Source organism: Corella eumyota, chromosome 1 (assembly GCF_963082875.1).
Source record: "Corella eumyota chromosome 1, kaCorEumy4.1, whole genome shotgun sequence".
Classification (NCBI taxonomy): domain Eukaryota; kingdom Metazoa; phylum Chordata; class Ascidiacea; order Phlebobranchia; family Corellidae; genus Corella; species Corella eumyota.
In genome coordinates, this window is record NC_137490.1 from 11,258,253 (window position 1) to 11,275,158 (window position 16,906).

At 27.0% G+C, this 16,906-nt stretch overlaps 5 protein-coding genes across 6 annotated transcripts; 2 read left to right on the plus strand and 3 right to left on the minus strand.

Annotated features, from left to right (window-relative positions):
- The first annotated feature begins 3,550 nt into the window (after nucleotides 1–3,550).
- Nucleotides 3,551–5,834, plus strand: LOC145763646 (transmembrane protein 50B-like). The gene is made up of 5 exons (XM_082575151.1): nucleotides 3,551–3,818; nucleotides 3,974–4,080; nucleotides 4,177–4,244; nucleotides 4,985–5,077; nucleotides 5,190–5,834. Exons 1-5 carry the CDS (start codon nucleotides 3,714–3,716, stop codon nucleotides 5,297–5,299), a joined length of 483 nt encoding a protein of 160 aa, XP_082431277.1. The 5' UTR covers nucleotides 3,551–3,713; the 3' UTR covers nucleotides 5,300–5,834.
- On the minus strand, nucleotides 5,827–7,320 carry LOC145763644 (uncharacterized). The gene is made up of 5 exons (XM_082575148.1): nucleotides 7,101–7,320; nucleotides 6,769–7,013; nucleotides 6,317–6,394; nucleotides 6,117–6,231; nucleotides 5,827–5,960 (listed from the first exon to the last, which is right to left on the minus strand). The coding sequence occupies exons 1-5, from the start codon at nucleotides 7,261–7,263 to the stop codon at nucleotides 5,836–5,838; spliced, it is 726 nt and encodes a 241-aa protein (XP_082431274.1). The 5' UTR covers nucleotides 7,264–7,320; the 3' UTR covers nucleotides 5,827–5,835.
- On the minus strand, nucleotides 7,305–8,111 carry LOC145763645 (adenine phosphoribosyltransferase-like). The gene has a single exon (XM_082575149.1). It carries the CDS (start codon nucleotides 8,065–8,067, stop codon nucleotides 7,516–7,518), a length of 552 nt encoding a protein of 183 aa, XP_082431275.1. The 5' UTR covers nucleotides 8,068–8,111; the 3' UTR covers nucleotides 7,305–7,515.
- Nucleotides 8,112–8,405: 294 nt separating this feature from the next.
- On the plus strand, nucleotides 8,406–11,396 carry LOC145764168 (chromatin assembly factor 1 subunit B-like). Its single transcript, XM_082575765.1, has 10 exons — nucleotides 8,406–8,615; nucleotides 8,781–8,898; nucleotides 8,974–9,082; nucleotides 9,212–9,412; nucleotides 9,546–9,765; nucleotides 9,855–9,990; nucleotides 10,126–10,264; nucleotides 10,413–10,605; nucleotides 10,737–10,792; nucleotides 10,973–11,396. Exons 1-10 carry the CDS (start codon nucleotides 8,493–8,495, stop codon nucleotides 11,130–11,132), a joined length of 1,455 nt encoding a protein of 484 aa, XP_082431891.1. The 5' UTR covers nucleotides 8,406–8,492; the 3' UTR covers nucleotides 11,133–11,396.
- Nucleotides 11,397–12,010: 614 nt separating this feature from the next.
- Nucleotides 12,011–16,794, minus strand: LOC145764169 (uncharacterized). 2 transcript variants are annotated; one of them, XM_082575767.1, is made up of 10 exons: nucleotides 16,582–16,794; nucleotides 16,285–16,425; nucleotides 16,154–16,202; nucleotides 15,837–16,069; nucleotides 15,404–15,501; nucleotides 14,599–14,791; nucleotides 14,104–14,262; nucleotides 13,412–13,528; nucleotides 12,679–12,782; nucleotides 12,011–12,596 (listed from the first exon to the last, which is right to left on the minus strand). In XM_082575767.1, the coding sequence occupies exons 1-10, from the start codon at nucleotides 16,660–16,662 to the stop codon at nucleotides 12,419–12,421; spliced, it is 1,353 nt and encodes a 450-aa protein (XP_082431893.1). In that variant the 5' UTR covers nucleotides 16,663–16,794; the 3' UTR covers nucleotides 12,011–12,418. The 2 variants fall into 2 exon arrangements, with proteins under 2 accessions (XP_082431893.1, XP_082431892.1); XM_082575766.1 differs by having other exon boundaries at nucleotides 12,014–12,596; nucleotides 16,273–16,425.
- Between the last annotated feature and the right edge of the window lie 112 nt (nucleotides 16,795–16,906).

Sequence of the window (16,906 nt, forward strand, 5' to 3'; positions counted from 1 at the left end):
TCGATAATAATTTTTAAATTTCCATAAAATTTAAATTTTTAAAATTATTTTCTTTAAAATTATTACGCACCACAAATAGTTATTTATTTATTTATAAGATATAAGATCAAATGTGCAATTATCTGTGGGTTCCCCACCACTCAACAATTAAAGCTGGTGTCTTATGACTTTAGCTTAAAGGGACGTGTCATATTACATTTGATAATATAATACGGTAATAATATTTAAAGTTTCCTTAAAAGTTAAATTTTTTAAATTATTTTCTTTAAAATCATTACACACCACAAATAGTAAGATATTTATTTATTAGATGTAAGAGCAAATGTGCAATTATCTGTGGGGTCCCCCCTCACAACAATTTAAACTAATTTCTTATGACTTATCTTAAAAGGGACGTGTTATATTACATTTGATATTGTGATATGGTAAAAATGAGGTAATTCCTAACATTTATAAACTTAGATTTAAAAAAATTTATAATCGAACTGATATCAACGGAAGAACAATTTAATAAAAGTTAACATGTTCGATAATAATTTTTAAAGTTCCATAAAAGCAAAATTTTTAAAATTATTTTCTTTAAAATTATTACGCATCACAAATAGTAAGATATTTATTTATAAGATGTAAGAGCAAATGTGCAATTATCTGTGGGGTCACCGCCCAACAATTTAAACTAATGTCTTATGAATTTAGCTTAAAAGGGTGTTATATTACATTTGATATTGTGATATGGTAAAAATGCGGTAATTCCTAACATTTATAAACTTAGGTTTAAAAAAATTGTAATAACGAACTTATATCCACGGAAAAACAATTTAATAAAAGTTAACAGGTTCGATAATAATTATTAAAGTTTCTTTTAAAGTAAAATTTTTAAAATTATTTTCTTTAAAATTATTACGCACCACAAATAGTAAGATATTTATTTATAAGATGTAAGAGCAAATGTGCAATTATCTATGGCCCACTTCTCGCTCAAAAATTTAAGCTAATGTCTTATGACTTTAGTTTGAAGGGGACGTGTCATATTACATTTGATAGTATGATACGATAATAATTTTTAAAGTTCCATGACAGTAAAATTTTTAAAATTATTTTTTTTTAAATTATTACGCACCACAAATAGTAAGTATTTATTTATAAAATATAAGAGCAAATGTGCAATTATCCGTAGGGTCACCCACATTTAACAATTTAAGCTAATGTCCTATAAATTAAGCTTCAAGGAGACGTATCGTATTAGATTTGATAATATGAAACGGTAATAATTTTTAAAGTTTTCTTAAAAGTTAAATTTTTAAAATTCTTTTTTTTTTAATTATTACGCACCACAAATAGTAAGATATTTATTTATAAGATGTAAGAGCAAATGTGCACTATTCTGTGGGTCCCCCCTGCAACAATTTAAGCTAATGTCTTATGACTTTAGCTTGAAGGGGACGTGTCACATTACATTTGATAATATGATACGGTAATAATTTTTAAAAGCTGCTTAAAAGTTAAATTTTTAAAATTATTTTCTTTAATATGTTTATTTGTAAGATGTAAGAACAAATGTGCAATTTTCTGTGGGCCCCCCTGCAACAATTTAAGCTAATGTCTTATGACTTTAGCTTGAAGCGGACGTGTCACATTACATTTGATAATATGATACGGTAATAATATTTAAAGTTTCCTTAAAAGTTAAATTTTTAAAATTATTTTCTTTAAAATTATTACGCACCACAAATAGTAAGATATTTATTTATAAGATGTAAGAGCAAATGTGCCATTATATGTTGGGTCTGGGGTCTCGTCTGGGGTCTCCCCCCCAAAAACAATTTATACTAATGAGTTATTTCAATACATGTTTTTTTATTAAAAATCAAATATATGTAATAGTCTTAGTAAATGTTTACGCATATCTTTTTTCATTTAATAAAATTTATGCTAAACATAATCAATTTATTTCGAACCATATTTTATTTATCAAATAAATCTAGTTATTATGGTTCGAAATCTTAGATTTCGAAACATATTGTTATTGTCCGTATATTTATTATTATTTTTATTTTTATTCTTACTAATCCGAATTTTGAAATCGAATAACTTTTGATTTTGTGTATATAAATTTTAAAAATTTTAGTATGTTGTTTATTATCATATTGTGTTCCAATCCTCCTATTTTGATAATTTAAATATTATTAATTAGTAATTAATAGGTGTTTGTTTATTAAAATTTGGAGATCGTTATTAAGTTTTTAAATTTTGGTCAGTTATATATCATAATATTAATAACTCGAAAATCGATTAAAAATTTAATTTTTGTTTGTTTATTATATTTAAATTCTTGTTTGTTTGTTAAAAATAAAAGTTTGATATAAGGCATTTAAAATTTAATTATTATTATTATTATTATTATTGTTTTTATTCTTTCTAGTCAGAATTTTGAAAGACGATAACTTTTGTTCTTTAAAACTATAAGTTCTAAATTTTTAGTATGTTTGTTATTATCCCAACGAATCGGAAACCTCCTATTTACGACATTTAATTATCACTAATTACTAATTAATAGGTGTTTGTTTATTAAAATTTAAAGGTTGTTATTAATTTTTTAAATCTTGGTCAATTGTATATTATGATATTACTAACTCAAAAATAAATTAAAATTTTACTTTTTATCACTAATTACTTAATAACAGGTGTTTGTTTATTAAAATTTAAAGATTGTTATTTAGTTTTTAAATCTTGGCCGTTTGTATAAAATGATATTGGTAACTCAAAAATAAATAAAAATTTTAATTTTATCACTAATAACTTAATAATAGGTGTTTGTTATTTAAAATTTAAAGGTTGTTATTAATTTTTAAAATTTTTGTCAATTGTATATCATGATATTAGTAACTCAAAAACGAATTTAATTTTTGTCACTTAGTACTAATTAATAGGTGTTTGTTTATTTAAATTTAAAGATTGTTATTAGGTTTTTAAATTTTGGTCGGTTTTATCCTATAATATTTATAATTCGAAAATAAATTAAAAAATAATTTTTGTTTGTTTTTTATATTTAATTGCTGGTTTGTTCATTAAAAATTAAAGTTCGACATTAAGCATTAAAAATTTGGTATGATGTATTTTATAATATAAGTAATTAAAAAACATATTAGAAAAATAATTTTCGTTTATTTATCATATTTAAATGCTTGTTTATTTAATAAAAATCAATTTTAAGAATTTAAAATTTACTATAATTTATATCCTAATATCGCCAACTTAAAACTGGGTTAAATATTAGTTTTTGTTTGTATTAAATATATAAATGCTTGTTTCGTTATTAAAAATCAAAGGTTTGTAATATTCTTAGTTAATGTTTATGCATATCTTTTTTTATTTATAAAAATTTATGTTAAAAATAATCAAATATTTTCGAACCATATTTTATTTATCAAATAAATCTAGTTACATTTGGTATTTTTGTATTAACGATTTAACAATATATATTAACATTTATTACGCGGAAAAATGCGGAGTTTTGCTAGAATTAAAAAAAATTCTAGCAGAATGACAGTCGTTACAAAGCACTCATTTCCTTTGTTGTTAAGTCATCTGATTGAAAACAAAAAGTAAAGTTATAAACAAATTTTGCTTAAAACCGTTTTTTTTCCGTCACATGACTGTTTTTTAAGATAATTTTAAACTACTAACGGTTAAAGGTATACATTTAATATAAAATGGCTGGCATATTAGATAATTTTCAATGTCCAACTTGCGACTGTTCATGTATAGAATTGGGCGATAAAAGAAATACGGTAGCTTCCATAACTGCTGGCATTTTGGTAAGCTGTTAAAACAGCCTGTAATTATGTTAAACGTTTCTATAAAAGACTAGATTTAGAAATATTTTAAATAATTTCCCTTTTAAAGTACTAACTGTGCCTTTTTCCCTTTTTAAATGAAAAACACTGTAATATCCATGAATTTTTGTATTTAGTTTTTTACTGGTTGGTGGATTGCTATTGATGCTGCTGCAATAGATTCAACCACCATGCCTCATGCAGTTCATGCTTGTGGAGCAATAGCTTCTGTTGCGTTTTTAATGTAAGATGTTTTTTAGAAATATTCATTTTTTTAAAGATACCCTTGGAAAAGTAACAGATCTTTAATATAACTCAATGGCCCATTTATATTTACCAGGATAAATGCGGTGTCGAATGGACAAGTCAGGGGTGATGGATATTCGGAGGGTTGTCTAGGCACCACTGGTAATATATGTTATAAATAGTGCAAAAAATTAGGGGTTCTTCTAAATGGCTGTGCAATCCAGTCTGGAAAGTAGGGCAGCATGCACGCACAAGGTTTAAAAAAAAAAAAATGCACGCCTGAAATTGGCGTTTTGCACGTCTGGCTTTAATAATAAATACAAAATTAAATACGCTAACATAAATCACGCGTAGACCAAAAATTTTAGTATGCGTGCACACTCAGTCACTTCAATTTTACTATCCGGAAAACTGATCATAGATAAGCGAGAATAAAATTTACCACGGTAATTAAAATTCAAATGCCCCGCTGTTTTTAAAAAAAAATCTTCCGGCCAAGGTGTAGTTATGCCAACTTAACATGTATGCAGGCACTTATACTCTGTATTTTGTCAGTCTGTTACCCAAATGACACTGTGTAGTTGTGCACACTGGCCATTCACCCATTCAGTATCATTTACCAATATGCACATTTCTACCTTTACTACACCCATTACACTCATTGCACACAGCATATTTAGAGGGACCCAAAAATTGGGTTATTACAAAATTTACTGCATCAAAACTTAGCCCATTTTATTTCTGTTTATTTTATAGATACCTTAAAATATTTTAGATGTAGACTTTAAATTTTATTTCAGAAAAATATGATTCATAATGTTACGTCTTTTAATTAGTAAATGATCGAAAATTATTTAATTGTTCCTAGAACTAAATATATTGATTAAATTTTGAACTTTTAGGTGCCAGAATTTGGATGTTGATTGGGTTTATCTTAGCCTTTGGTTCCTTAATTGCGTCGATGTGGATTTTATTTGGACTCTATGTTGTTGATGGTACGAATAACCTAATTAAAATAAGTTACAAGTAAAATTAAATTATGTGAAACCTAGTTATTGTTTAATTACACCATATGGTTTTATGCTAAATAAGTTTTCTTTTTTACAGTACAATATAATAAGCAATATCCCGGAATTGCAGTGTTCCTTCAAAATGCTCTTATATTTTTTGCCACAGTAATTTATAAGTTTGGGAGAACCGAAGAACTATGGGATTAATTTGTTATTTCTTATTATGTCATTAGATGGGTTTAGGACTGTTTCTATTCTACATTCTTTGTAGTAAACTTTTTATTAAAATGATCTTCAATAAGTATGATTAAAACTTATGTGGAGTACACATTTTCTTTATTGTATATATAAAATAAATACAAACTGCACTTTTAAAGGACGCACTGTATCCCATTTTATGCTTTATAACATAAAAACACAAAATTTATGAAAATACTAAATTTTTTTATAACCTAGCCTATTTTTTGTTATATAACAGTTGTTAGCAGTTTAATGTAAAATTAAATTGTATATATATATTATGGCGTCGTTATTTAAACATATATGTTATATTTTTAAGTGATTTTGTTATGCTGCATGCAAACTTGATAAAACAAGATAACTTAAATTTGTTGCTAGTTTTATATTTTAAAAGGAGGAATTACTAAGTTACTGGAAGTTCTTTGGGTAAAGTGTTTTGTCTGTAACAGTTTTCCACTCCTTGTCAAAATAACAATTTTTAATCAAGAATTTTGGAAGTAATTTTATTTCTTCATTGCTTTTCTTATAAGCGATAATCGTTGTTTGTGGGCATCTGTAGCTGTGGGTTTTTTAAAAGTTCGAATTTCGTCGGAGCCAAAGCCAGGAATAGATATATTCCACTGTTTTTCTACATTACCAGAATATAGCAGTTAGTTTATTTAAAGCCTAAATCACATTATATATATATTTACCTGTGCACCTATAATATCAGTTGCCCTGCTATAATTATTTGCTATCTTCAAGTTTCTGTTTAAAAACTAACATAATAGTGATAGGTACAAACCTAAATGTAGTTTAAGATCTTTAACTTCTAATGTATTTGATTTTCTATGTTGGGCCAGTTCACAAGATGATGACACCACTTGCTCAATAAAGTCATCAGTGATTTGCATCAACATCTAACAGTTTAAAAATAAATATTTATTGTTGAATTGTTTACAAAATTTTTGTAAAATGTTAAAAGTTTTAAAATGTTGAATATACCTCTTCAACATCTTCATCAAGTTGCTCTGTTGGGTCGATTTCTTTAATTAATTCTTGTAATCTTTGTTTGTTTAAAATCTGTACACAAAAAAATATACTATAAAATACCTGGAAATAACCAACGTATATATATAAATAATTTTAAAAAAATTACATATAGTGCATTTTCACAGCCAAACTTTGTTAGTAACTGTTAGTACCCTTTGTCCAGTACTATAATAGTATATGTTTTCTGTCGAAAACTCATTGGAAAATCTAAACTGATATTACAGGCCAGTACTCTGTGAGACCTCAATTTTTATGGAAAAGTGGTCAACACTTAATTCTTTTTTAACAACTAGAAAACACATTACTCGACTAGTTTCACAATCTTGAATGGTAATGAAACTACAAGGAAATTAATAAAATAAATCTTGTACAACAGGGTACTGTGTAATGTCTTATTTTTTTACCTTTCCATCTCCTTCATTATTAGTTTGGGGCATGTATGGTGTAATTGGTTGTCTAGGTTTTGTCAGCACTACATGGGTCTGCTGCTTTGGGGTAAGCGAGTTAGTATGTTGTTTCATCTGGGTCATGGGTGACATAACAACTGGGGCTTGCTGGTGAATGACTTGTTGCTGGGGTATTGTTGGGGGGTTATTAATTTGTGGTGGGATTGTTTGGTTTATTGGAATTGGGGATGAAGTTAAGGAACCTACAAAATAAATAATATTATATATATATATGTAATAATTTTGTGTTTAATAACTTGTTAAAAAGATCTTAAAAAAACTTTATTTACTTTGTATATCTTTTAATAAATTTTGTTTCAAAGTTGTGTAAGTCTTCAGTTCTTCAGTTTGTTGAGGTGTGTGTTGTTGACTTGTTTGCGTCAAAAATGCAATCTTTGATTCAACTCCTTTCAGAGTTTGTTGCAGGGAAAGTGTGTGGGTTGAAACCTCCATTATTTAACAATTCAATTTTGAATAAATAAGTTTAAGTTAACTCTAAAAGCAAAATGACACAATTTTAAAAAATTACATAGGGGCATTACTGTTATTGCATCAAATAAATTTCTCTAAAAATGAAAATTGAGTATTAAAAAGTAACGACATTCATATATCAACTTATTTAAACAATTGGTAAAGAATTTTAAAATAATTAAAATAGGCCCACACATGGAACAAACTTTAAAATGCATATTTTTGCGCAACAAATTAATATTTTACTAAAGAGTGAAATAAAACACCTTCTGGCAATTTATTAACACCTTTAAGATCTACAAATTCAATCACACAATAACAACTTAATATCTTAACACCACAACCTTTAACTAACTGACATGCTGCACGCATTGTACCCCCAGTAGCCATAAGGTCATCTACGATCACACAATTTTTCCCTTTCGTTGTTGCATCTTTTTGAAGTTCAATTTTGTCTTGGCCATATTCCAATTCATAGGAAACGCTGGCAACATTTCCGGGTAACTTACCCTTTTTACGAATAGGCAAAAATGAAGTATTTAACAATAAAGCCAATTGGGGTCCAAATAAAAACCCTCTCGAATCAAGACCAAATACGTAATCGACCTTATCGTCGGAAAAATTTTTGGTCAAATGTTCTGACATTAATTTAACGATGTCCGGCAATAAAGACGGTTGTTCAAATAACGGAAAAATATCTTTAAAATCTATCCCCTTTTTCGGAAAATCCTTGTACGATTTTATACGTTTTTTTATTTCTTTAATACGCTGGTCATCTTCAATCATGTTTACAGTTTTTAAGTAAAAGTAAAAAAAAACGTGTTTGTATACAATTTTTTGCACCTTTGATCATTTGCGGAATTTACTCTGTAGCGCCAAATTGAAAATCTGTAAGATGTCTATGAAACTTGTTCAAGCGTGTAGTCAGCTGACGAATTATTTGGCGCGTAATAATTTGTTTACATGATATTCACATGCTATTACTTCTATAATTTAAAAAAAAAGTTTTACAATTAAAATAAAAAAATTGGGGTTAAATTTTATTTTTTTCTTAGGCAAAGTTTTTTCACTCTTTCAATCCATTTTTGAGTAAAATATTGTTTTGTTTTTATAGTTAGGTTAATCTGTTTATTTTATATAAGTTAATTTATACTAATAGTAAATAACGAAGACCAACTTTTTCCTGATTCTAACTTGCTTATTTTATAATTATGAAAGTAAATACACCCGAAATTTCATGGCATGGTAAAGAGGCAATATTTTCAGTAGATTTTCAACTCAATTCAGGTTCAATAATAAGGTTGGCTACAGCTGGATTAGACTCAAATGTCCGGGTGATTAATCATTTTTAAATTTATTACAAAATAAGTTTCATCAACCTCGACTTAGTAAATATTACTGATTTTTTGACAATCTTGTTCAAGTAACATTACACTGAAATTCTATTGTCATATATATTTAATTTATATGTTCAAGTCAAAAATTTATATTTTACGTAGATTTGGCAATATGTTGGTGGGACAATAAAATTTCTTTCCAATCTAAGTCGGCATGATAAGGCAGTTAATATTGTTCGATTTTCAAAAAGCAGCAAAATTTTAGCATCTGCAGGAGATGGTATGATATTAAAAAAAATGTGGCGCTGTAACTTTTATTAAAACGAGAATTTTAAAATATTTATATTTTCTTCAGATGCCACAATTGTTTTATGGAAATTGTCAGAAAAAAATGAACCAGGTTTAAATATTTTTGATGAAGAGGGAAAAAATGTTGAAACATGGTGTTCAACAAAAGTTTTAAGGTTATTATGTAATTCATTATAAATTCAATGATTTTTTTTTATTTTCACTTAGTAGTTGTAAAAATAAAACATTTTTATTCTAAATACAATTTACATAAAGTATTAAATTTATCAATATTTATATTGTAGAGGTCATTTGGAAGATATTAATGATTTATCATGGTCCAGTGATGATACTTGTATAGTGACCGGGTCTGTAGACCATACAGCAATATTATGGGATGTGGAGAAGGGTCAAAAATTGGCTATGTTTAACGATGCAAAACATTTCGTAAATGGAGTTAGTTGGGACCCACTTGGAAAATATGTTGCTGCTATGAGTTGTGATAGGTATGACATTTTAAAAACCTGTTTTTAAATACATTTAAATATAAAACCCCCAGAAATGGAAAATAAATCAAATTCATTACTATTACAATAAATATTGAAATTTGATTTTTTTTAAGTGTTACAAATATTTTAGATCAACTCGTATTTACAATATACATACTCGCAAAATGGCTTTCTGCATTAATAAAATGAACCAACCTTACCAAGTTAAAGGTGAGACAAATGTGACACAAAAACTGCAAAGAATATTTCACGATGAGTCAGTTGTACGCAGAAGATTAAGTTTTACTCCTGATGGGAAAATGTTAATTACTCCTGCCTCTTGTTTAACTGAAGAAGGTTCTTCCCAACAGGTGTCAGCATATATAACATTTCTTTTTGTTACTTTTTTTTTGCAACATTTTTAACTACCAAAAGTAAAAAAATAAATTTTATATTGTAGATAAATACTGTCCTTTTATTTTCGCGTGCAAATCTTTCTAAACCAGTTGCCTATCTGCCTGGCCTTTCAGAACCTGCCAGTATTGTGGCCTGTTGTCCAGTGCTGTTTCAATTAAAAAAGGATTCGACTGAAAATGGTAAACATTTACTTTGTTTTTTTCTTCTGTTATCAATTTTATAATTTAAAAAGGTCTTGGTCTATTTCAAATTTGTTGATGATTTTTATATGCATCTATACCACATTTTTAAACAAAGCTTTTTATAATGTTTAGGCCTTTACTTCAAGTTAGATTACCGCTTGATTTTTGCTGTAGCTTCTAGTGAAACAGTATTGATTTACGACACACAACATCTTGCACCCTTTGCTCTTATTGCTAATATACATTATGCAGCAATAACTGATTTAAGCTGGTATTTCTATAATAACTAACTTTTAAATTTTGGTAAAATTTTGTTATTATTAAGTTGAGAATTTAGGGGTTTTGGCATACTTTTACCTATTTACAAATTTCTAAGTAATCCTGTTTAATATAATTATTAATTTTTTGTAAAATTAAAGGAGTTCAGATGCTTCTTTTCTTGCCATATCGTCAAGGGATGGGTTTTGTTCAGTTATTCAATTTGAACCAAATGAGCTGGGTGAAAAATATTTCATTTCCAGTTGTATTGATGCATCTAGCTTAAATCCAAGTGAAGAAGAGAACTGTGCAACACTTAAAACCAATAACATTTCTGGGCAAGAAAATAATGTAGTATGTATTTGTATTAATTAGCTTGTTCATAAAAGGATAAAAGGCTATTTTAACTAAAAGTTATGTTAAAAACATTTGAGTAAAAAATCTTTGAAATTAGATGTTATAATTTTTACTAGCAATTTTTACAGGATGAAGTTATCACTAATACACCTCCAAACATTATTAACAGCACTACTTCTTTAAGGTAATTGTTCTTTATTTCTACTGTTTACTGCGTAGAAAGAGACAATTTTGCTCACAAATATGTTAAGCCTACTGGTTAAAGCTATTTTAAGATAACCTCATAGTCAACGGGCATAATCTATTCAGTAACTGGCAGTATGTCGAAAACTTTTCTTTTTGTATTACATTTTTTGTTATTTAGCTCCCCTAAACCTCGTCGAGTTGCATTGATCCCAGTGCAACCAACAACTACCCTTTCACCAACTTCTGACTCCTTTCAAAAAAAAGAAAGCAAAATTATAAAACAAAATAAAGACACTGATAAACGCAGAAGAATTCAACTTACAACTATATCACAATGAAAATAATTTAATTGTGTTAGAACTACATAAAATACAATGTAGAAATGAAGTATGCTTAATTGTATAATCCAGAGTAGGGTTGAATACTTTATAATTAAATTCTACAAAATCTGAAATTAACAAGTTAATGTAATATCGAAACACATTTAAAATTCAATACCCCTGTACCATGTAAATATTTTTGTTACAGTGAACCAATATAAAAGTTTTTTTGTTCTAATCAAATTAGTTGTGTGTATTTAAAAAATGCAAATAAAAATGAGTTTCCACACATATATTTTTATGATCGAGGTACAAAGTTGTTTATAACATTTACATTTAGCTGCTAACAAATATTAGAGTACCATGAGTTTGCATTGTATTTTGGATAATTCTACCATTTTTACTCTACCCTTAACAAAAGTTAATTCGTTGGCATAATTTATTAGCATGATGATTTCAAAAAGTCACAGAAAAAAAGGCAATAAAACCATTTCCTTTCTGTAAATTATACTGCATATTATGAAATATAAAAGTAGTTTGGATTTAAAAATACATAGGGCACTGAATAAAATTATGTACTGATAAAAATAATATGATAGTCATAATTGTTAAAAAAAGAGTGAGAATGCTCACTAATTAAGAGTGAGAATGCTCACTAATTTTTAAATTTTAAAATTCTTTGTTTTTAGCTGTATTAAAAAGACTTTAATTTAAATTTTTTTTATAAGGTTTTAATTTTAAAATGTGTTGATAACTTTTTGGTTTTAAAACAAATTAGTGCCTGATGCTATAACATGAAAACAATGAGTTTGTTATAACTTTGAGTTCCTGTAAAATTAAATTTATTAATACATTATTTGGAATATCATAAAAATTGTATTACATAGTTGTATAAGAGTTTACCTAGTATTCTTTTTCAATCCTTTTGTTTTAGTTTATACCAAAAGGCCAAAATGAGGTAATTTTTTTAATACATAAAAACTTAAAAATATAAGAATCAAAAATACCCATTGCTAAAAAACACAGTGTAAAACAAATATAAATAATAACAATAATATTTGGTTTAACGATAAAAATAGACTACTATGGCTGATAAAAACCTAAAATAAATAATATAAAAATGTTTTCATCTTAAAAAATAATTGTTATATTGCAATTATTTTCAAAAAACATGATTAAACTAATTTAACTGTTTGAAATATAAAATTGTCCTAAAAGGCAAACTTAAAAAAATTGATTATAAAAATTTAAAAAACTGATTTAAAGTAACTTCCATATCTTCAGAATTGTAAAAAAATAATTTTCTAATAAATAACATTTCTCTCTAATCTCATTAAACCCATTTGAGATGCCAACTGATTATTATTTTTTGTATTTCTGGCATATTTCTCATACATTGTGTTATCTACAGTTGATTCCATTCCACCAAAAAGTGAATCTTTTTGCAACTGAAATTCATCTTCTAAAAACTCGGATTCATCTCTATAAAAAAATTTTAGGAAAAATTTTTAATATTCATTTTTTTAAATCTTGTTTTGAATATATTTTTTTGTCATAAACTTACGGTTGGGGTGAAGGAGGGTGGATGGATTGGTCTGGACTTGTAGATTGTAATCTTCTCATATATTCATTTTCTATTGTGTTATTCTCCTTATATCTTTTACACATCTTTTTCAAAACAAATTAATTTAAAAATATTTAAAAATAAAAAAAATAATAAAACAAGTAATATTCACTTTTTTTAATACAAAAAAAAATTATCAGAAAAACAGTTATTGTTAATTGTTTTTCTGTTAATAATTAGGGTCGCCTGAAAATGAGGGAATGGAAATTGAAGGAACAGATAATGAAGGTACCATAAAATGAAGGAAAGGAAAATGAAGGAACGGAAAATGAAGGAACCGGAAAATGAAGGAACAGAAAATGAAGGAAACAGAAAATAAAGAAACCGGGAAATAAAGGAAAGAAAAAGGGGAGAGGGAGGAATCTTAAATACTAAAACGCGAAAATAGCGTCGACTGTTTATTTAGGATTACTGTCATTTGTTCGAGAACTGATGAGCGGTAATGAGTTAATTTTTATTACCCCAGCATACCCCAACCCTCTTCTGTAAAATGCCCGTTTATATCTCAAATAATATTGACTTAAATACAAATAAACAGTCAACAGAATTTCGCGTTTTATTTTTTTTTTTAATTCCGCCTCTCTTTTTTTCACTTTCCTACAATTTCCGTTTTTTTATTTTTCGATTCCTTCATTTTCCATTCCCTCAAATTCAAAGTCCCCAATAATTAAACCTCCAAATATTGTTCCTTCAATCGTCTCAGGCGACTTGGTGGCGGTGAGCTTGTTGTTTTCTTTCTACGCTCAGGTTGAATTCCTTGACATGAATATATTCGTGGTCCACTGTTATGCTGAAAAACACAAAGAAAATAAGTTTCTTTAATATATTTAATAAATACATATTTAATTGAAAAAATAAAATCAATAATAATTCTAATAAAAAAAAGTGAAACAAAGTATATCGTATTAGCAAAAAACTGTTTTCGAGTGTATTTACATAACTGAAAAAAAACTTGAGATAAAATAAGATTTATCAACTGAGTATAATAAAAAAGTAGGCGCAACTTAAATACCAACAAGTCTTGTTGTTTGTTTTTGATTGTTTTATTTGAAAACAACTGATGTAATTGATAGGAGGAAGGTATTATGTTCTTAATTAATGTTCAACACCCCAGTTTATACAAAGATTTTTGATCGTGTATGCTTTAATTAGCCTTTTATACAAAGTCTTTTAATATTTTAATACAAAATTCTTTATTATTTCTATATACAGATATATTCCATCGTGTTAATACATTTTTTGTATTTTTTTTTTGCAAACATATTCCTTATTTTTAAATAACCTGCTTACAAATCTTTAGTTTTAATTTTGTAAATGTAAAAAGTTATCTTATTCAAAAAGATAAGCGGTAAAATTTTTTTTTACCGAAACTGGTTCCAGTGGTTTTAATCTTGCCTTAAGCAATCTTCCTTGCCTGGTTTCAGGCCTAGAAGGTGTAATTTGTCTGTTTATGGCATGCCTGACTCTTGACACTGTAAATGCAGTTGTAACTCGCATCTCTTCGTTTGGAAGAATAAGTTCATCCTATAATATTTTTTTTAAATAACTACTATATATTATTTTTTTAAAGATATGGTTCGGTCGTAGAGTTTCTTTTTTAATTATGTTGGAATGTTTCCAACTTGCATGAGGATACCATTATTTTAAAAATTGGTCAATTCCAACATAATTAAAAAAGAAACTCTACGACCGAACCAACTCTTTAAAGATAATACCTATTAAAAATCACATGTATAGTTTAAAGTAAAAAAATTACAATTTTTACAATTTTGACTTTTAAAATGTAAACTATTCTTTTCACATAGAAATAATAAACTTTAAAAAAAATTACATTATCTTGCAATTATAAATTCAGTATACCGGAACTTTGTAATTTTTATCCAATGTAATAACTGGAACTTGCTTAAATGGCATTTTTACAAATAAGTTGGGTTTTGCAGCCATCTGTTCATCAAAGCGGAAACGTGATGAAGAAAAGCTGCTAATTGGTCGACTGCTTGCTGATCGCTTTCCAGTCCACACTCTTCTAGTTGTTCGATTAGGAACAGTTGATCTAAAAATTCGCCAAACTAGGGCTATTATAACATGTATCAAAATGAATAAAATAATCTAACAAAAATAGACTATACTTATTCTGTAAAAAACCTAATAAACCAGTGTTATATTAAAAAAATCCTTTCCAATTTGCTAAACTCAAAATTACTGTCTTTCTGAATACCACATATACACCTTATGACATTAAAAAGGTTAAAAAATAAATTTGACCTTTGATATAAACATGTTATAAAATTGAAACCATGTAATTAAATGTTTATATTAAATAAAATGACATGGATATTAAATGATTAAATAAATGATATTGCTTTGTTGTTAGGCAAAGGTAAAACAATAAAACTGAAACCAGACAATACCTCACTTAAAAACTATAGCACAAAAAATGTTAAATTAACCTTTCTAGATTTACATTATAAATTCTAAGACAACATCAATTTGTTTTCAGAATTGCTATTAAAAAAGCCTGTAGCCTCTAGATATTAATCTTATTGTATCTTGCAACAGTTATCAAATATATATTGTTTGCAGTTAGGCTGCTTTTCACAAATATCTACAAAGAAGGTTAAATATACACTTGAAATAAAGTGAAGTGTTTTCAATGGATACTTACGCTCGTGCGTTTAAATCATGTTCAAATCGATTTTCAATAAAACTTCCTGAAGTGACTCTGGAGATCGGTCTTTCAGGTATAATAACCCCGGGTGAAACCTGTATCAAATAAAGAAGTAACAACTGTAAGTTTTCAATTAAATTAATTTTACAAAACTATAATGCCTATAAAAAAATATATAAAAAAAAAAAAAAAAAAAAATATGCCCATATAAAATATTTATTCAAAAATTAATTAAATAATAATACAAGTAATTTTGATCTAGAGGTTTAATAAAATGTATATAGAAACTGCACTTCACAATTTTGAAAACAGAAATAATTTATTCATGTCAAGTTAAATATAAAATTCAAACTTTAAGTATATATACCATATATAAATTAAATGTATATACTGTATATTAAATGCCACTTATTTATTTACATAAATTCACCTCATAATATTTGGAACCATGTGCACTTTTCTTTCTAGGTTTTGCACTTGAACGTTTTGTAAATCGAGTGATACTGTTTATTATTTCTTGTTTTCTTTGCAATAGCTCCTCGCGATGACGTATTTTTTGCTCATTGTGATTTTCAATGATGGGGTCAACTTTGTTTAACGCCTTGGACTCCACACGTAACTCATTTGGTGTCTTCATCGGTATGGTAACAACAGGTAATACTCCTGCAATAAGAAAGATAGTTAGAATTGATATTAAAAGTAAGTTACAAAATTTAATATTAAACATAATGCTCGTTGTTAGATTACCTTCATTAACTGGTTTATCTTGATAAATGTTATTATTATTAGAAGTTTTCTAAAAATAAAATAGTTTCAATTAGAAATATATTTAATTTGGTTTTTGACTTTTGGCAAAAATTTGATACCATTATTCCTACATATTCATCATAATTTTCTAGTTTTCTTTCATTATCGTCATTGGAATTAGTTTTTAAAATCTGTTTTAAAGTTGGTTTCTCATTGTGGTTAGTTTTGCTATCCTCAAATTTGACAGTGTTGGATGGATTTACTATTTCAACCTAAAATATAATAAGGCAATGGTATATAATAAGGCCACCATTAGCCTTAACCATAAAGTTGGATACAGCAACAAAATCAAGTACACTTAACTTAATTCACATACGTATTTGTAGTACCCTTTTACCAAAAATGGGTTAGCTATTTTTCAAACTTACGTATTTAATTTGAACATCATGATATGTTGCTTCAAAAACAACGTTGTCGTCTGTGCTGTCATCAACTGCATCCGATAACATCTTTTTATATTATTATTTGTAAAAATGTTTTAAAACAACATATTAATTTTATTTATTTACTTATTTTAATTTTCAACTTTTGTATTAAACGTAGTCATGTCGAAAACTGGTAGCTATTGTAAACTAATCTTTCTCGTAACAACAACAAAACAAAGCTTACAAATTACTCACGCATATCAGTCTGTAAGCACGTGAACAAACATAATATCTTAGTTTATTATAGGAAAGATAATGGAGGGTATCC